The sequence below is a fragment of the Mustela putorius genome, unplaced genomic scaffold (genome assembly GCF_011764305.1).
Source record: "Mustela putorius furo isolate JIRA1106 unplaced genomic scaffold, ASM1176430v1.1 tig00000145_pilon_pilon_pilon, whole genome shotgun sequence".
NCBI classification, from domain to species: Eukaryota; Metazoa; Chordata; class Mammalia; order Carnivora; family Mustelidae; genus Mustela; species Mustela putorius.
In genome coordinates this window covers 5,032,547-5,053,601 of record NW_025421294.1, presented here as the reverse complement: position 1 = coordinate 5,053,601, position 21,055 = coordinate 5,032,547, and the positions used below count along the sequence as shown (strand labels likewise).

At 35.5% G+C, this 21,055-nt stretch overlaps 1 protein-coding gene across 1 annotated transcript in view; it reads right to left on the bottom strand.

Annotated features, from left to right (window-relative positions):
- Nucleotides 1-1,972: 1,972 nt before the first annotated feature.
- TRIM23 (tripartite motif containing 23) overlaps nt 1,973-21,055 on the bottom strand; it is a 29,161-nt gene continuing 10,078 nt past the window's right edge. Inside the window, exons 4-11 of the mRNA XM_004764545.3 lie at nt 20,391-20,669; nt 18,976-19,158; nt 16,316-16,531; nt 14,757-14,891; nt 11,196-11,325; nt 10,561-10,671; nt 6,183-6,307; nt 1,973-4,269 (exon numbers count right to left, since the gene is read on the bottom strand). Of these exons, the coding sequence (XP_004764602.1) occupies nt 4,090-4,269; nt 6,183-6,307; nt 10,561-10,671; nt 11,196-11,325; nt 14,757-14,891; nt 16,316-16,531; nt 18,976-19,158; nt 20,391-20,669 (1,359 nt within the window). The 3' untranslated portion in view covers nt 1,973-4,089. The remainder of the gene's footprint in view (nt 4,270-6,182; nt 6,308-10,560; nt 10,672-11,195; nt 11,326-14,756; nt 14,892-16,315; nt 16,532-18,975; nt 19,159-20,390; nt 20,670-21,055) is intronic.

Here is a 21,055-nt window from a genome sequence, read left to right as displayed (position 1 = left end):
GTCCCTTCTTTTCTTAGGTTTATGTTTCATGTCATATAGTTTCGCATTTCATTGTTAAAAATAGTAAGCAGTGTTAAGTGAAATTTCAGACATAAATAGGAAGTTGTAGTTTATTAAAGATTTAGGAATAACTTATTCTGAGTTTCAGGTAAATCACACTTAAATGAGTATTACACCTAGTATTTAAATATAAGAATAAGAATAAATTAATACTTAAGTCCTTAGTTTTACATACAGGTCCATTTTACTATTTTCACATTATTTTCCTCACGTAACTAAATTCAAATTTTCTGTTCTCAAGTTATAGTATCTTTTCTTACCTTACTAAATATACTATCAAATATTAAAAAAAATTCGCTAAATATACTATCAAGAAAGTATTTATTGGGGTGCCTGGGTGGCTCAGTGGGTTAAGCCTCTGCCTTCAGCTCAGGTCATGATTCCAGGGTCCTGGGCCCCACATTGGGCTCTCTGCTCAGCAGGGATCCGCTTCCCCCTCTCTCTCTGACTGCCTCTCTGCCTACATGTGATCTCTGTCTGTCAAGGAAATAAATAAAAATTTTTTAAAAAAATTATATATTAAGTGAAACTTTTAGTAGCTAATAATGGAGCAATTATTAGTAATTCGAGCTGTAAAACAGTATGAGTTCAAAATGTTGTATTGATTTCTTCACTTTCCCTCCTGACTTCCTAACTATTAAGAACAATTGCTTCTAGTTTCCAGACACTCTTGAAGTTAAAGGAGGGACACGTTCAACAGACCTGTTTAGGGAATTCACATTCTTATGTTTAAACCTACACTTTGTGTTGATAAGCAGGATTACTTCCTTTATCCATTTTGTACCACAAACCTGTGAGATGGAAGAATGTGCCAAGTTGTGCTACTTTAAACTAATATCATATCCCCCTTTTATAAAGTAGATCTTAGACATAAAATGACTTCTCACTGTGACACTTACCTTTCTTCCTATTTTATGTGTCTAGACATCTCCCTAGCAATTTATTCATTCCTGAAAACATAATCCTAAATTTTTGATAATACTGCCACCAACTGGTGGTATTGCCCCATTTTGCCAAACATAGTTATTTTGCTTGAGTGAAAAATCCTATTTGATAAACAAATTTTTCCATTTCATGTCATAAATTTAACATAATCAGTAGACCTAAAAACAGACATTGCCAGATGTGCTTTTTTTTTTTTTTAATTTTATTTATTTGACAGAGAGATCACAAATAGGCAAAGAGGCAGGCAGAGAGAGAGGGAGAAGCAGGTTCCCTGCTAAGCAGAGAGCCCGATGTGGGGCTCGATCCCAGGACCCTGAGATAAAGAGCTGAGCCGAAGGCAGTGGCTTAACCCACTGAGCCACTCAGGCACCCCTGAGATGTGCTTTTTTAAAAGCATGTTTTAAATTATTAGCAAGATGCTTATTCATCCTCTTCATTATTTTTTTTAGGGAAAGTACAATGTCTTTTTCCCTATTACTACTTTGCAGATTCAAGGGTATTTCGATGCTACAGAAAATGTCTTCCTTTTAGCAGTATTAGTTTATAGGCTACACCTAAGTTTTCTCAGACATTTTCTAAAGTAGTTACTTGAAATTTAAAAACCGAGTTTCACTTTGTTTGATGAAAAATTTTAGTTCTATCAAAACACTAGCTATAATACTCATTTTTGTGTGGCTTGCACTGCAACTACAGAATAAGTTATTTCTAAATCTTTAATAAACTGCAACTCAGATTTGACATGCAAGTCAATCCCTACCCCACTTGGTTTTCTTTCTCTGAACCACAGCACAAATATGACTTTAACTGGTTAAAACTCAGATTTGACATGCAAGTCAACCCCTACCCCACTTGGTTTTCTTTCTCTGAACCACAGCACAAATATGACTTTAACTGGTTACTAGTTATACTAGTAGATAGATGGTACATGAAACAGAATTTTTAGAATAATGATAGGACCTCTTTCAAATTATTTTAACATTTTATTGCTGTCTATATATAATGCAAATAATGGCTTCTGGTGATGATAAAGCATTCCAGAATCACAGACCAGGGCTACACACTTGTTAAAACCTGCTTTACATAAACCATACAATAATATTTAGGCTTATATACAGAAATTCGGAGCTAGGAGGCAAATCCTAATAGACTGGATTTAAAACATCTCTCTCATTATTAAGTTTGACGTTTCCCAGAGGGAACTAGCAAAATCTTAACTAATGATTAGTGAAAGAATACAAGGACAAATAGTCATAACAGTCTGAGAAAAATATTTCTTAAAAAAGAAATCACACACAAACGCTATTATGTACATTATAATCAGGTCTAAGCACAATTTTTACATTGTGTTTAGTAATATGCTAAGAATGTGAATTACAAAGTTTAGCAAAATTGGTGAAATGAACTAAATTTACAAGGAAAGCAAGTTCACATGTTAGTGTTAGACTTTTTTTTCCCAATTACCTAGTAGAGAAAACAGGTCAAGGGCTCACAGGCAAATGTTAACATGTTTTTTATTCTTCACAGTTACTAATAATCAATTATTAAATAATTTAATTCATAAGTGTTACTTATATGCACAAATTACACTTGTAACAGCATGACTTTTACTTGAAAAATAAAGGATGAAATATTTACTTATTTACATACTGCCCATAACACTGATGGACTTCTTTTTAATGCTTTGTATTCTGAAAGTTTTGCTGTTTATTTTAAACAAACAAAAGTACATCTGAAGAGAATGAACCAAAACAGTGCCACCTAAGAGGGACATCTCCTAACATTTCAACTAATAAGACTCGGGATTATTCAGCTTCATCCTAAAGGGTGAGGAGCATTAAAAAAATAGTAATAACAAAACCCAATCTAGCCATGTTTAAATATAAGTTGTACGGCCATAATCAGTGAGTTATCCTTAAAAAATGAAAAACTGAAAAGCACAAAATTTTTAAACTTTTACAACACTGCATAATAAATGTGATGTAAACTTTCTTAACATTTCTTTTCCTTCCTTAACTTTTCAAGGCCTTACCATGAAGAGCCTTAATAATGTCTTATTGTCAAGACAAGTGTATTTATTTTGGGAAAGCATTTAAAGTAACTGATTCTCCACTACTTTAAATGACTTCTCTTAAGGTAAATGTAGTTTCCGACTTAGATCTCTATCTTTTATGTATAGCCAACCCTGGTTCTATGTGTAACTTACTACATTTTGCCTATGGTTGTTCCCACTAAGGATGCAGTATTATTTTAAAAAGAAACTACTTTAAATGAAAAGAGGAGAACCAATTTAGAGCTGTGACCTAGGAAATAATACTTTGAGGTTCAACCCTGGAAATGGGCCTTTCATAAGTGAAGATTAACTACAACATAACTGACTTTCACAGTTTTATTATTAATTGTTCTTCAGTTTAATACTAATCTGACACTCATATCTAGTTAGATAACATTTCATCTGACTCACTGGGTTTTATATAAAAGGGCTTAGAGAAAGTTTTAATAAAACATTATAAAATATTAATTTTCTGTAGTTTATAGTATTTAGCATTAAAGATATTCTGTTACGCTGAACAAAGAAGCAAAGTAATCCTGTTACCCCAAGATGCAGTCTGGATTCTATTTCATTACGTCACTGCTTTTTTGCTACTAAATACTGCCAAAATCCAGGTGAAAGGAAAGATAAGGAAGAAGCCATGCTTCACTTGCTTCACACAGAGGTTCCATTAGTTATTCAGTTGCCTATTCCTTTTTTAATTGAAAGAATAAACCTCCATCTTACCCTTTCTCCGACTACTTCTTTGCCAATATATGGGTCAGCCATAATGTGAAAAACTTAAATAACAAATGTATGTTTTTAAAAAATGTATCTTCAAGAAGTCCCTACTTAATGCAATTTTAATCTGCTCACATGTTTAAATTTTATTACAGAGTAATTTTTTAAAAGACAATATTGTACTGAATTCCCCACCCGAGATTCCTTTTAAATATACATCCTAAATAAACTCTTTGAGATGTAGAATTTCTTATAACATTTATGTGCAAAATAACTCTTAACCACAAAACTTTAAATAACTTTTGCATTTAAAATCAAGCAACATCCAATACTCCAGCAGCCACAAGTTGCCTTGAGAGCCAATCTAACCCCTCATAAAGTCCCATACCACTTCGAGCATCACAGCCCTGAATATACCAGCTACGGCCACAGCACAATTTATGCAGACTGAGAAGTTCAGTGATTTCTTCTACTGACAGAGCTCCAGCAACATCCTGAAAGATATATATATATATATATATATCAATCTTTTTTATAGTCAGCCCATCAAAATTACCATTTAAAATGAATTTTGTTGGTACCATTCTAACAAAAAGCTAAAGTTAAAACCTAGATTCACCCCTCAGTAATTATTCTGTGAAAAGTAGAGTTGTGATTAAGATCATTTATAGTATAGTCTGTAAGAATGGCCTTACAGTGAAATCAATAAAGGTGATGAAACCTGAATGAAAGATACTGCCTGAGTCACACGGCATCAACTTAAACAGATTAACGCATGCATATTACAAAAATGGCTTATACATAGAGTTTATATAATGAACAGTAACTAAGCTCCCACTCCAAATACTCCTGAACACCCCTACTTCCTAGATGCAACCACGAATTATGATTTCTTATATAGTTGTCCAGATAATTTCCATGCATATTTATACAAATACACAGAAACACACTTTAGCTTTTTTTTTTTAACTTAACACATCTTAAATATAGGTATCTTTCCATTATTTGGACAAGAAGACCTACATTATTTTTAACATCTGAATTGCATTCCAGGGTGTAGGTGCAACATAATTTTCTTAATCGGTCCTTTACTTAATATCTAGATTGAGGTTCTGTTTATGTGCTATTACAAATACATATACATATGTAACGTATTTTTAACTACATTCATTTGCAACATTATCTGCAGGATAACCTTAGGATATTTATATCTGGAATACATTACTAGAGGTAGAATTGTATGGTGCAAGGGTACACGCATCTAAAATTTTGATAGGTATGATACTGCCGAATTGCCCTCCAAGAAAATGTGTTTAAAACCACACCATACAGTATATGTGAGTCTGAAGATTATGAAACATTTTTAACAATTTAAGTGGAAATGATATTCCACTTTGCCTTATCTGCATGTCTTTTTCAGTAAGCAAAGCAAAGTGTATCTACTCTTAGTAGTTTGCCTTTTATTTTTTTTATTAAGAGGGAAATCCCTTATTCTTCATCCTACCCTTCCTTTTTATGAGATCTTAGCCCTTCTACTGTACGGAAAAGCATTCTCATCCTCCTAGAAGCATAGACTCAAGATCTAGGAATATGTAGCTTCTCCCTGTCCTTGACCATCCCCATTCAGACACCAAATTCTAACAAATCTATCTTCATAAATTCTTTTCCATTTGCTTCCACCCTTCTATTCCTTTAATTCAGAGTCTTGTTAACTCGCCCACTTGAATTACTATAGCAATTCACCACATCTGCCTATCTCTAGTCCCTTCCCCCTGATTAATTCTATGTCCTACCCCCAGATTACAGTCTTGAAACACAGATAGGAGTCTGAAAACCTTCTGCTGGCTTTCCTTTGTCATGGAATAAAATCCCAAGTTTTTCTAGGCCTCATCTGTTATTCTAGATTTTCTTCATCCTCTACTTGCCCCTCACATATATATCTGTTGATGCTCCCCTAAAACATTCATGCTTCCATTTTCTCTGCCTACAGTGTTCTTTCTTTCACAAACTGACTCAAAGTCCTACCCATAATTTGAACTCTTTATAATTTCAACTCAAATCCCACTGTACACATCTTTTGTAAGATGCCACCTTTAGAACCACTCTATTTTTCCATGACACGTTGTTAATATTACTGAAGTTACTTACCAGTTTTCTATGTATTAGAATCTCATATACAGTCACTTACATGTTTACAAACATATATAGGAGTTTCTGGTAAGCATCAACCACCTTATATACTCCAAGGTACCAAGTACAGCACTTTCTATATATATTGTATTTAAAATACCCAGCACAAACTTCTTAAATATCTATTGAATTATCAGTTTTGAAATTACCTTATGCGACCTTATGACATAGAATACACAAAATACTAAACAAGTATTCTGAAATATAAACATGTTACCTGTTTGTTAGCAAAAATCAGGAGCAAAGCATCTCGGAGTTCTTTTTCCGTTAACAACTTCGCAAGTTCACTGTGTGCTTCACTAACTCTGTCTCTATGACTGCTATCAACAACAAATACAACAGCTACCCCCCCCAAAAAAATCGAATTAGTCATTTGTTAACTTTCATAAATGGACTAAATATTTTAATGGTCTCATTATTTTATTATGGTTAGTCTATTTACTATGTTTTTCACAGAAAGGCGCCTACTACAAGAGCACCTAGCAATACTGAACAGTATGACCTCACCTAACTTTTCAGATCTCTTCATTTCCCCATGTGTAACAAGGGAAATGATGCTGTTTCCTTTGCTGTGTAGAAGATTTTTATTTTGATGTAGTCCCAGCGTTTATTTTTCCTTTTGTTTCGCTTGCCCCAAGGGGCCTACCTAGAAAAAAGTTGCTAGGCCAATGTCAGAGAAATTATTACCAGTGCTCTTTTTATGGCTTTTTATGGCTGCAGGTCTAACATTTAGGTCTTTAATTCATTTGAATTTATTTTCATGTATTGTGTAGGAAAGTGGTCCAGTTTCATTTTTTTTTTTTTTGCATGTTCGCTTCCAGTTTTCCCAACACCATTTGTTTAAAGACTGTCTTTTTCCTATTGGATATTCTTTCTTGCTTTATCAAAGGTTAACTGACTGTACAATTGTGGGTTTATTTCTGGGTTTTCCATTCTGTTCTATTGATCTTCATGTCTATTTTTGTGCCACTACCATACTGTTTTGATTACTACAGCTTTGTAATTTAACTTGGAAGTCCAGAATTGTGAGTCTTCCAACTTTGCTTTCCGTTTTCGAGATTGCTTTGGCTATTCAGGGTCTTTTTAGGATTGTTTGTTCTAGCTCTGTGAAAAATGCTGTTGGTATTTTGATAGGAATTGCATTAAGTGTGTAGATTGCTTTGGGTAATATAGACAATTTAACAATATTTGCTCTTTCTTTTTTTAAGTATTTTTTTAAAGACTTTATTATTCATTTGAGAGTAACAGAGAGAGAGAGAGAGCAAGAGTGCAAGCAGGGGCATAGACAGGGGGAAGGCAGCAGCAGACATCCCATTGAGCGGAGAGCCTGATGTGAGCCTCGATCTCACGACCTGGAGATCATAACCTAAGCCAAAGGCGGATGTTGCTTAACCATCTGAGCCACCCAGGCACTCCATTATTTTTCTCAATCCATAAGCATGAAATGTGCTTCCATTTGTTTGTTTCATCTTAATTTGTTTGATCAGTGTTTTAGAGATTTCAGAGTACGGGTCTTTTATCTCTTTGGTTACGTTTTTATCAAGGTATCATTATTATTTTAGGTGCAACTGTGAATGGGATTATTAACTTCTCTTTTGGCTGCTTCATTACTGGTGTATAAAAATGCAACAGAATTCTGTAAATTGATTTTGTATCCTATACCTTAACTGACTTCGTTTATCTAACAGTTTTTGGTGGTCTTTCAGGCCAGACACACACACACACACACACACACACACAATCACATCATCAGCAAACAGTGAAAGTTTTATTTCTCCTTGCCAATTTGGATGCCTTTTCTTTTTTTGTCTGATTGCTGTGGCTAGCCCTTCCAGGACTCTATGTTGAATAAAAGTGGTGAGAATGGACATCCTTGTTTTGCTCCTAACCTTAGGGGAAAGGTTCTCAATGATGATGTTAGCTGTGGGTTTTTCATAGATGGTCTTTATTACATTGAGGTATGTTCCCTCTAAACCCACTTTGTTGAGGGTTTTTATCATAAAGAGATGTTGTTGTGCTTTGTTAAATGCCTTTTTTTTAATCTATTGAAATGATCATATAGTTCTTATCCTTTCTTTTATTGACATGATCTATAATGTTGATTGATTTGCAATTACTGACACACACTTGCAACCTAGAAATAAATACCACTTGGTCATGGTGAATGATCTTTTTATATTGTTGGATTCAGTTTGTTGGTATTTTATTGAGGATTTTTGCATCTTTGTTCAGAGAAATTGGATGGTAGTTCTTTTTTGTGTTATCTATCTGGTTTTGATATCAGGGTAATGCTGGCCTCATAGAATGAATTTGGCAGTTCTCCTTCCTTTTCCACTTTTTAGAATAGTTGAGAAGAATAGGTATTAACTCTTCTTTAAATGTTTGGTAGAATTCTCCTGCAAAGCCATCTGATCCTGGACTTTGGTTTGTTGAGAGTTTTGTTTTGTTTTGTTTTGAACTATTTTACTTATTGGGGGTGCCTGGGTGGCTCAGTGGGTTAAAGCCTCTGCCTTTGGCTCAGGTCGTGATCTCAGGGTCCTGGGATCAAGTCCTGCATTGGCTCTCTGCTCAGCATGGAACCTGCTTTCTCCTCTCTCTCTCTGCCTGCCTCTCTGACTACTTGTGATCTGTCAAATAAATAAATAAAATCTTAAAAAAAAAATTCACTTATTTATTTGAGAGATAGAGAGGGAGGGAAGCACAAGCAGTAGAGAGGGGCAGAGAGAGAGAGAAGTAGACTACCCACTGAGTGGGGAGCCAGATGCAGGGCTGGATCCCAGGACTCCTAGATCATGACCTGAGCCAAAGGGAGACACAACTTATTGAGGCACCCAGGTACCTTTATTTTCTAGGAGTTTTTTGGTTACTGATTCAATTGCTTTTGCTGGTAATCAGACTGTTCAAATTTTCTATTTTTTTCTTATTTCAGTTTTAGTAGTTTATGTTTCTAGGAATTTATCCATTTCTTCTAGATTGTCCAATTTGTTCACATATATTTTTTCATAACATTCTAATTGTTTGAATTTCTGTGGGTTTTTTTTTGTTATTGTTACTTCTTTTCTCTCATTTGTGATTTATTTGGTTCCTTTCTCTTTCTTTCTTGATAAGTCTGACTAGCAGTTTATCAATTTTATTGACTTTTTTTATGAACAAGCTAGTGGTTTCATTGATCTGTTCTATAAGTTTTTTTAGTTTCTGTATCATTTATTTCTGCTCTAATCTTATTATTTCTTTCCTTCTACTGGTTTTGGGCTGCATTTGTTTGTTCTTTTCCTAGCTCCTTTAGGTATAAGGTTAAGTTGAGATTGTCTTATTTCTTGAGGTAGGCCTGTATTGCTACAGAGTTCCCTCTTAGAACAGCTTTTGCTGCATCCCAAAGCTTTTGAACCACTGTGTTTTCATTTTCATTTGTTCCCACATACTTTCTGAGTTCTTCTTTGATATTTCATGTTATTTAACCCCTATATATTTGCAGTCTTCCCATATTCTTTCCTGGGGATGACTTCCAGTTTCATAGCATTGTGTTCGGAAAACATGCATTGAGGGATTTCTTGATGGCACAGTTGTTCAGCTCAGGTCATGATCTCAGGGTCATGGGGTCAAGCCCCACATGGGGCTCCGCAGGGAGTCTGCTTGAGATTTTCTCTTTCCCTCTCCCTCTCCACTTACCCATCCCCCACTCACACTAAGTAAATAAATCTTTAAAAAAAGAAAAAGAAAAGATGCATTGATATTTTTGAATTTGTTGAGGCTTCTTTTGTGGCCTATGATGCTACTTATTCTTTGACTACTACTTTCTTGGCCAAAAAATAATCTAAATAAATCACCATCTTTATCTCTCCAAAGTATTTGCTCTAGGTGCCTTACATAGCACCTTCCACATATACTGTATTCAGAATATACAGCAGAAACTTCACAAGTATATACTGAATTGATTCCCTTTTGAAATCTTTCTAGCTACCTTATGGTAGCTAAAAATCCTGACTTTTCAACCGTTCCTCATGTTCAAAATCCCATTTTTTCCCCTATTAATCACAGTATCAAAACTCCCAATGTAAAAATAATTACCTAGTTTTTCTGCTAGGTGGAAGGTATGACGATATATGAAACATGGCATGAATACAAGTTTCATTTTGGGTACAGGCAAAAGCATAAAATGGGGCCTAAATATAAATACTTTAGGTGGAATGTGTGGTAAAACATAGTTTGGCCAAAAGCAAACCACTGCAGGTTCTTCTGGAGTAACTGAGAGATTATAATGAGACAAATATTTTACTGAATTGAAGAGAGCAGCGGAAACATACACCAAGAATTCTATCCTTCCTCACAATATTACCAGTGATCACACTCATATGAATAGTAATAATGTAATTTAACTGTTAAGGGCAGCAGGCGGTATGTACTCCTAACTGCCTAGATATAAAGGTGAGTATGGTTTTAAGCTATGATTTTTTTAATGAATAAACCAAAGTACATATCCCAGTCTTTTCACCTTAACATTTTAATAAAAATAAGTTTCGCTAGTTAAAATCAATTCCACAGAAAACTGGCATCTTAAAATTCTGAAAAATTAAGATATCAATTTTCATACTTACCTTGGGTATTGAGGTAATAATGTTTCCACAATGGTCTTAATTTGTGTTTTCCACCTACATCCCAAATAGTGAACTTTAGATTTTTATATTCTACAGTTTCCACATTAAAACCTGTTTTTAAAAAAAGTTACTTTAATACTGAACTTGTATTTATAATGAATAACACACCAAACACAGGTGACCCACTGTTCAGAATTGTGATAATACAAATTATCTTCATACAGCAATATCTACTGCTGCCCCAACCAACTCTACTCCTAATACACCTATATGGGGAATCTATACCTTTAACAGCTATTAGCCCTCTAAGCCTCCAGCAGGATCCTTAGATCCTGAAACTCAAATACCTAACAGCTCTGCACCACTACCACTCCCTCACCCTAATCCTCACCAATCCTTTAATTTTTCCAACTGTCCCACCAACACTGTTCTGTCTTAATATCCCACCATCCACATTTCAATCCCACAGCACCGAACCTTCCATTTTTTTCTCAGACATGTTAGTGTCTTAGAGCCAATAAAGAGCCCACCACAGTGCCATACTGGCATAAAATAAGACTCCCCAAGAACTCAGCTATAAGCTAGGGTTTGTCTATAAAGCATCCGTCAAAGTAAAAAGCAGTACTTAAACTTACCAATTGTTGGAATAGGCTGCATGAATTCATCCTGTTTTAACTTAAACAAAATAGTAGTTTTTCCAGCACCATCTAATCCTAACGTAACAACTCGGATTTCCATTTTTGGTCCAATGTGAACTCTATTGTCCTGTAATTTTTAAAAATTTAAAGTCTTATTTTGATATGCAATTTAAAAGTACTAGCATTTATACTTTTATTTATAATATCTTTGTTAATTATTTCATCTCCTACTTATTCCTCTGATTCCATGGACAAATAGCAACCTGTATTATTATAATTTTGTTGCACAAATCTAATTCCTTACAGAACTGAAATAACAAACATTTAAAAAAAAACCTATAAGCCTGTGGTAACAGGTATACAATATACAAAGATGTAATCTGTGATATTAAAACATAAAGTATGGGGAGTGGAGCTATAAAAGAATAGACCATTTCTATGCAGAAGAAGTTAAATTCTTACCACTTTCCAACAGAATGTTATAACAAGATGTTCTTTGTAATAGCAATGGTAAGCACAGAAATCCACAGAATATACACAAAAAGAAATGAGTAAGGAATCAAACCATGACACTATAAAAAATCACTAAGGGGTGCCTGGGTGGCTCAGTGGGTTAAGCCTCTGCCTTCAGCTCAGGTCATGGTCTCAGGGTCATGGTCCCAGGGTCCTGGGATCAAGCCCCGCATCGGGCTCTCTGCTTAGCAGGGAGCCTGCTTCCCTTCCTCTCTCTCTCTGCCTGCTTTCTGCCCACTTGTGATCTCTGTCTGTCAAATAAATAAATAAAATCTTTAAAAAAAAAAAACTGTTTTAAGAGACAAAGGTCATTATATATTGATAAAACGGTAGATTTACAAGTAACATATAACAATTACAAATATTTGGATTTTAAAATATGGATAAAAGTTCCAAAATGAGACTCAAAAGTATAAAACTCTTAGAAGAAAACATACTGCAAAATCTTCATGACAATGGATTTGGCAGGGATTTTTTTTTTTTTTTTTTTTTTTTTGGATATCACACCAAAAACACGTTGACAAAAGCAAAAGCAGACAAATGGGACCAAATCAATCTTAAATTTTTGTGACTCAAAGGACACTATCAACAAAGTGAAGAAGCAACCCACAAAATGTGACCAAGTATTGGAAATCATGTATCTAAGAATGGATTCCCTACTACAATATATAAAGAACTCCTACAGCTCAAAGAAAGAAATCAAGGAACTCAATTAAAAAACAGGCAAAAGGGGCGCCTGGGTGGCTCAGTTGGTTGGACGACTGCCTTCAGCTCAGGTCATGATCCTGGAGTCCCGGGATCAAGTCCCACATCAGGCTCCCAGCTGCATGGGAAGTCTGCTTCTCCCTCTGACCTTCTCCTTGCTCATGTTCTCTCTCACTGTCTCTCTCTCAAATAAATAAATAAAATCTTAAAAAAAAAAAAACAGGCAAAGGACTTGTACAAAATTTGTCCAAAGAAGACATAAGCTGGCCAATAAGCACATGAAATGAGGCTTAACTTCATTAATCATCAGAGAAATGCAAATCAAAACCACAATGAGATATCACCTCACATCTAACAGGATGGCTACTATCTAAAAAAAAGAAAAAAAGAAAGAAAGAAAAAAAAAATTAATGTGTTAATGAAAATGTGGAAAAATGCAACCCTTGTGCACTGTTGGTAGGATTACAAATGGTACAACCACTATGGAAAACAACATTTCCTCAAAAAAATAAAAATATAACTGCCATATCCAGTAATCTCACTTCCAGATACATACCAAAAGAAATGAAAGCAAGGTCTCAGAGGAATATGTGTACACCCATGTTCAAAGTTACATTATTTATAATAGCCAAGATGTGGAAGCAACCCAAATGTCCATCAATGGATGATGTATAAATAAAATGTATATGCAAACAATGCAGTATGATTTAGCCTTAAAACAGAAGAAAATTCTGTCACATGACACAATATGGGTGAACTCTGAGGATATACTAATTGAGATCAGCCAGTCATAAAAAAACTAATACTGACTATATGGCTCTACTTATATATTGGTCATTATATGAGGTATTTCGAATACTAAAATTCACAAAAAAACAGAAGTAGAATGGTAGTTCCCAGGAGGTGGTAAGAGAGGGGGAAAGGGGACTTACTGTTTATATGGCATGGAAGTTCAGTTTTTCAAAATGCAAAATTCTTGGAGGTATACTGAATGTAAATATACTTAACAATACTGAACTATACAATTAAAAATGGTTAAGATCAGGGGTGCCTGGGTGGCTTAGTCAGTTAGGCATCCGACTCCTTGATTTTAACTCAGGTTATGATCTCAAGGTCATGAGCTCAAGACCTGCATCGGGCTCCATCCATGCTGTGCATGGAGCCTGCTTGAGATTTTCTCTCTCCCTCTGCTTCTCCCCTCTCCCTATGCTTTCTCTTTAAAAAAAAACAAACCAGAAAATGTAACTGAATACTGCTATGGAGTAATCTCTAGGACGTAAATTTATGTGAAAAGAACAAAGAGGAGAAGTAATGTTTTCTACCTTTAAATATGATGAGTGTACATACAAATATATAAATAAATGTATTTCCTTGTATTGTTTTTTAAATGATGAAGAAAACTAAGGAAAGACACTTGAGGCTTTTCTATGGAGAAAGGAGGAAAAGCACGGAGGGGTTAGGGATAGAAGCTGGACTTCTCTAAACAAACCCTGCTCTGTATTCAACTCTGGACCATGTAAATGTTTCACAGAACTATAAAATAAGATTAAGTTCTAAAAAAACACACTCTAAAAAAGGAAAATAAAAATGAAACAAATGAACTTTTTAGATTAGAGGAAATTCACTGTAAAAGAGACCAAAATATATCAACCAAATGGCAAGTACAGGCCTCGTTTGGTTGGATTCTGTTCCCAGAAACAAAACATTTTTTTAGCCGTCTGAAAAATTTGAATAACTAAGTGGATAATGGTTAATAATAGAGATTCATTATTAAATTTTTTTAGGTTTATAACAATATTTTGTTTTTTTTTAAAGATTTTATCTATTTATTTGACAGAGAAATCACAAATAGGCAGAAAGGCAGGCAGAGGGAGAGAGAAAGGGGAAGCAGGCTCCCCGTTGAGCAGAGCGCCCGATGCGGGACTCGATCCCAGAACCCTGAGATCATGACCAGAGCCGAAGGCAGCGGCTCAACCCACTGAGCCACCCAGGCGCCCCTGGTTATGTTTTTTAAACTAGTCCTTACCTTTTACAAATATACACAACAATATTTCATAGATGAAATGATATGCTGGGATTTGTTCCAAAATAACCTGAGAGACTGCAGGTAGAAAGGGGGATGGGGAAAAGGATAGATGAAATAAGGTTTTTAATTGTTAAAGTAGGTGATGGGTAGGTACACGGAGATTCATTACACCACTTTCTATTTTCCACTGATAAAAGTTTTTCTCAAAAAACCCTATGAACTTCTTAGTTGTCTCTTCAAGCTGATTATCACGGAATGTAAAACAATTATGATTTATCAGAAGCCATACCTAAAAATGAAGTACTGTACATTACCTTTGTAAAAGTGACAGGGATACTGGCATCCAACTGAATGTGATCTGCAACCTCTGTAAACTGCTGCTGCTGTTTTTGCAGTGTTTCTAGTAACCTTGTAATTTCCTGCTTTGCCAAAACAACTCTACAATCATCCTAAGACAGAGAATATAGTTTCTGGTAAACTTGTTACAGGAAGAAGGGAAAAAGAGTTATCACCAAAAATCAAGAAAAACTAACATTACCGTATTCAAAGTTAGCTTAAATATAAATTTGACTAGACTAATAATTGGGCATTAATAAATAATTAAAGAGACTTTCAATAGAAGAATGTGGTATATTCAGAAAGGCTACACTATACCACAATGAGAACAGCTACAATGATACCTAATGATATGAAATTCACAAACATAATGTCTAGTAAAAGAAGATATGACAAGAAGACTTCATACTGCATGATTCTATTTTTATAAATTACCAAAAGAGACAAAAATAATATATGCATTAGAAGTCAGGGTAGTGGTTTATCCTCAGAGGGGAAGGCAGGTGGTTATTAGAAGGGAATATGAAGGGTTTCTAGGGGTACTGGTAATGTTCTGTTATTTAATATGGGTGTGACTTACACAGTAATGCCCAGTCTGAAAATTCAGCCAGCTGAACCCTTATGCACACTATATGTATGTTGTACTTTTATAAAAAATCTAAGATATATGTGTATTGGTTTTTAAAAAATTGACTAAAGGTCAAATTGAAAAGCTTCCCCTGCCCTCAAGATCTCCAAACTCTCAGTCAAGCACATTATAGTTTCTCAAATATCAATCCAGAGATATTCTACACACATACCAATATATTCTTCTTAAGACAGAACTCTCCGAACAATAGGTAAGCTCCATGAAAGTAGCAGTGTGTAGTTTTGGTTCACTGTTGCATATGTACATTAGTTGATTATGAACTAATAAACTTTGCTTATTATTTGCATGTCGTTCCAGCTGCTCAGAACAAAACCCTTGAAACTCTTGCCTTCTACTCTCTCATGCCCCACATAACGAACGAATCCTTTTGGATATCCAGAATCTGGACACTTCTTATTCCTACTAGCCAAGCCACTATTCTCTCTCATGTGGAATTCTACAACAGCCTCCAAATTCCTTCTTTCTCCTAACATCTTCCCTCCATCTCAGCCCTCCTTCCAACTATTTTTTACATATCAAAGTCATCTTTACGTAAGACCAAGTCATTCTTGTCAAAATTTCACAATGGCTTCTCCATTTCAATCAGTAAAAGCTGAAGTCCTTTCAGTGACCCATAAAGTCTTCTTTACAGATAATTCCCCATTACTTCCAGGTTTCAGCTTCTATTACCCTTTCCTTTACTTACTCTGTTCCACCCATAGTGGCTTCTTCTGCTGTTTTTCAAATACACCAGGCAAGTTGCCCTAGGGTTTTTGCTCTTATTATTTCCTAAACTGGAATACTCTTCCCCACATTACGGCTTGAACAAATTCCTTCACCTTCTTCCTTTATGAGGCTTTGCTCATAAAGGTTGCTTTAAGTATGTCGTAATCATGTCAATCTACCTACCTGTTGCAAAGTCTTTTCACAATGGAGACAGGCTGTTGAAACCTGGGACAATAAAATAGTCATATCTTCTTGTTGCTGCCTGAGCCAAATCAGTTTTTCCCGAACATGAGCATCAACAACACTTAGAGCCATTTCTTCTTGACGACACAAAGTTTCATGTAGATCAGAAAAATAAGCTCTGACACATGACCGGGCATTCTCTGCAGTACCTGGTACCTAAGGAAATTAAAATTAGTTTGAAACAACTTTAACCATAACAAAGATTTTATATGTGAATTAATGAAAATTTAAATACCATCTATGTCCTTAAAAATTTCAAAATTGCTCCCTCAACACTTGATCTTTCTCCTTAACCACAGCCTTTGGACATCCAAATGTTTAAGTGCCAACTGAAGCAAAATGGAATACCTACTCTCCAGTCTCTCCCATGGTGAAACCTAGTTTCCTCATCTCAGCAACTGGCAATGCCAACCTCCATGCTGTTCAAGCTAAAAAAAACTGGAGTCACCCTTAATACTTCTCTTTCAAATTCCATAACTAGCCCCTCAGAAAATTCTAACTTCAAAATGTATCCAAAATCTGATCAAACCTCACCACCACCTCTACCAACCTGATCCATCATCTCTCACCTGATGATTACAACAGTCTTCTAATTGTTCTCACTAGACCTACTCCTGCCCTCTACAGCATGTTCTCCACCAGTAACCAGATAGATCCTTTTAAAATGTTACATCAGAAACAACTATTCTTTTGCCCAAAATTCTCCAAATGTTTCCCATTCCACTGAGAGTAAATGCCAAAATCCTTGATGTGGGGTGTTCAAGGACAGGTGCCCTGAGAAAGCAACATCTGAGCAGAGACCTGAAGAAGGTAAGAGAGGAAACCACATCAGTATCTTGAAGAGCATTCCTGACAGAAAGAGCAAGGAACCAGCAAGACCCTTTCTGATCTCAACTCCTGCTACACTCTGTCATCCCACTCTAGCTGCATTTAGCCTCCCCACAGTTGTTTCATTTGTTTTTATTGAAGTAAAGTTGATACACAATGTTATATTAGTTCCAGGTGTACAACATAGTGATCTGACAATTCTACACATTACTCAGTGCTCACTCACTACAGTAAGTATAGTCCCCATCTGTCACCATACAACCTTATTACAATTATTGCTGACTATATTCCCCCCTATGCTGTACTTTTCATTTCTGTGACTTATTTATTTCTGTGACTTATTCATTTCTGTGACTTATTTATTTCATAACTGGAAGTCTGTTCCTCTTAATCCCTAAAAATACGGAACACTTCACAAATTTGCAAATCATCCTCACACAGGTGAGGATGCAGCTAATGAAACTGAAAAAACAAATTTTGTATTTTACTAGATTTTTAAATAATTTAAACTTAAATAGCCATATGTGGGTAATGGCTACTGCATTTGACAAAGCACTACTAGCATTATTCCCCCAATGACTTAGCTTTCAATCTGTTTGATTATCAAAGCAAAATATTGCATTTTTGTATATCCCTGTATCTTCCCATCCAAAAATATTCCTTTTGCCTCCATAATTTAATTTTAAAAAGCAAGTCTATAACTACCTCCTAAGTTCCTTCTCTCTCTTTACAGCTAAACTTCTTAAAAGTTAAACACACTCACTTCCCAACATCCACTTACTCTTCAGTTCACAGGAGGGTATCTTTTTTATTATTTCACAGACATAATAAATTCAATATCTTAATTAAACTTATTACTTTGTTCCACTATCCCTCCCAAAGGTCTTCCTCCTTCCCCATTAATGCATGGTATCACCATCCATTCACTTGGGCAAGAAAGAAATCCAGGCATCATGCCTGACCCTTCAAGTTACTTACAAAATCAGTATTATGAATCAATCACTAAGACCTACCTATTCTACTACTCTAAAATCTCAAGCCCATCTACCTCTCTCCATTCTCACTACTGTAGTGTTACAGGCCATAAACATCTCTCAATCAGATAATTGCAGCAACCTCCTATTAATAGGTTCCCCTGCTTCCAATTCATTTTCTATATTGAAAAGCTACCTTTCTTAATGCAAATTTGATTATTTTATTCCTACACGAATTTTTCAATTGCTCATCACTGCCCTTGGGATAAAGTCTAAAATCTTTAACATAGCTAACAAGATCCTGCATGACTTGGCCCTTAACTCTCCAACATTTTTTCTTGCCATGTCCCATCCAAAACTCAAAGATCCAAGTGTACTGAACTGAGTGTTTCAATAATGTGTCCAGTTCTTACTTCCAGGCATTTAACGTATGCTTCCCTCTGTAGGACAATTCACTCCCTCCCCACCCCCACTCTTCTCCCTGACTAAATTTCTTCACATCTCAGTTTACTATCTTGTATTCTGGGAAACCTTCCCTGACTCAGCTAAATTAATGCCCCTCTTATGCAATGCCAAAGTGTTTTATACTTGCCCCACAAAATACAGTCACCACAGTTGAAACTGGCTTTTTTCTACAATGAATTATAAATTTCATAAAGACAAAGCCTTTTCTAAAAACTTATTTTCAGTAACTAGCGTGGTATTAGTACAGTGTAATTGTTCAATAAATACAAGAAGATGAAAAGGTTAGAAGTAAAAAGGGTAAGAAGGTAAAGAAAGCAGAAAAAAATTCCATACATGTTCTGTGTGGGCCATTCCAATTCCATCTTCTACTATCTGTTCTCCTCCTTCAATGTGCTGAACAATTCCAACTAATTTTCTGGAATAATCTGAAATTTCCTCAGTGAAGGTCCGTATGCAGTGAGCCATATCTAAAATTGATGCTCGGATCTGGTTAGCTTCTGGTTCCAATACTGAATGCTACAGTGCAACAAAATTATAGAACAGAACTCACAGTACTGACTAATGATAAAAAATGTTATTTAAATCACTCCAATGATTAAAAAAAAAAGTATCAGTCACAAATGGCTTTTATAACAGATTTATGAAAAGCACAAAATAATAAATACTAATTTACCCTTATCCCAAAACTATTTATCCTCCAAAGAAATAATTTAGAATTTGGGAGTCCTTTTATTATTGCTTAATAATAGTTTAAGATGGGGTGACTGTGTGGCTCAGTTGGTTAAATGTTCAACACCTGATTTCAGCTCAAGTTGTGATCTCTTGTGAGATCTACCACCCCCATCAGGCTCCACGCTGGGCATGGAGCCTGCTTAAGAGTCTCTCTCCCATGGGGCACCTGGGTGGCAGAGCCCATTAAACCTCTAACTCTTGGTTTTGGCTCAGGTTGTGATTGCAGGGTTTTGGGATCAAGCCCTGCATCAAGCCCCACGTCAAGCCCTACATCTGGCTCCACACGCAGGACAGAGTCTACTGAAGTTTCTCTCTCCCTCTTCCTCTGCCCCTCCCCACAATACATTTTCTTTCTCTAAAATAAATAAATCTTTAAGAAAAAAGATATTTTCTCTCCCTACCCCCATCATCCTCCCTTTCTCCTCTTCCTCCCTCCCAAAAAAAAAAAAAAAAAAAGAATCCAAGAGATTCACTTTTTAATTTTGCCATAAAGAACAGTTCATCAATAGAGATAAATATTGTCAACACAATCCAGGGCATTATGAAAACATGCACACAAAGAAATTTTGTTTCCTACTAGAAAACTATTTTTCAGTGAAGAAAGGAGGATAGGACCTCTCTGAAATTTTTGTTATGATATTCAGAAATTAAATCTCTCATATCTTTTCAAGCTATCAAGCTCCACTCATTCATTACTGAATCTTCCCCAATTCCTACGTGGTATAAAGAACCAAATCAATGTGGACGCCTGGGTGGCTTAGTGGGTTAAAGCCTCTGCCTTTGGCTCAGGTCATGATCCCAGGATCCTGGGATCGAGCCCTGCATCGAGCTCTCTGCTCAGCAGTGAGCCTCCTTCCCTTCCTCTCTCTCTCTGCCTGCCTCTCTATCTACTTGTGATATCTGTCTGTCAAATAAATAAATAAAATCTTAAAAAAAAAAAAAAAGAACCAAATCAATGGAAACAAACAGTAGGTTGGTAAACTAGGTAGAGTTATCCAGTCTAATTATATTCATACCTTGTGACCTTGGTGTTTTCCATATTCTTTGCAGACACAGCACATAAGTGGGCTAGTTTGACAGCCTTCTTCCAAGCAAACAAACTCAATAGCATGTACCTGATGCTGACAGCACATGGTTTTCTCATGAGGTTTATCAGCTAGAGGCACTCGTCTGTGTTTTGCTAATGTCTTTGTAGAATGAGTAACTTGAGAACACTCTGAGCACAAATGAGTTGCACATACAGTGCAATATACAGATGCAACGTGCGCTTCATCTTCATCACAACGAATGATGCTCTGATAAACAAAAAACTAATGTCTTCAATCTGAACCTCAATCATTATAACATGACAAATTTTAAAATATAAAAGCCCATAATCTTTTTTAACTGACCAAGCTTTGTTTATGAAAATATGCTGGTAATTAAGTAAAAAAGGTCACTTATGACTCATCTAAGAAAGTATTCATTTCTGTAAGTAAGTGAGAAGGTACTTCCAAAATTGATTATCAATATGTGCTATGAATTTGAGGCCAAAAATAAAACTGTTCTCGTAGGTTCATAGTCAGTGTAAAGATATCGTCCATGAAATCCCCTCATTTTACATAAAAGAAACTGAACAATACAGGCTAGAAATCTTTTTTTAAGACTAAAAAAATGATAATAAATACATCCCCACTGCTTT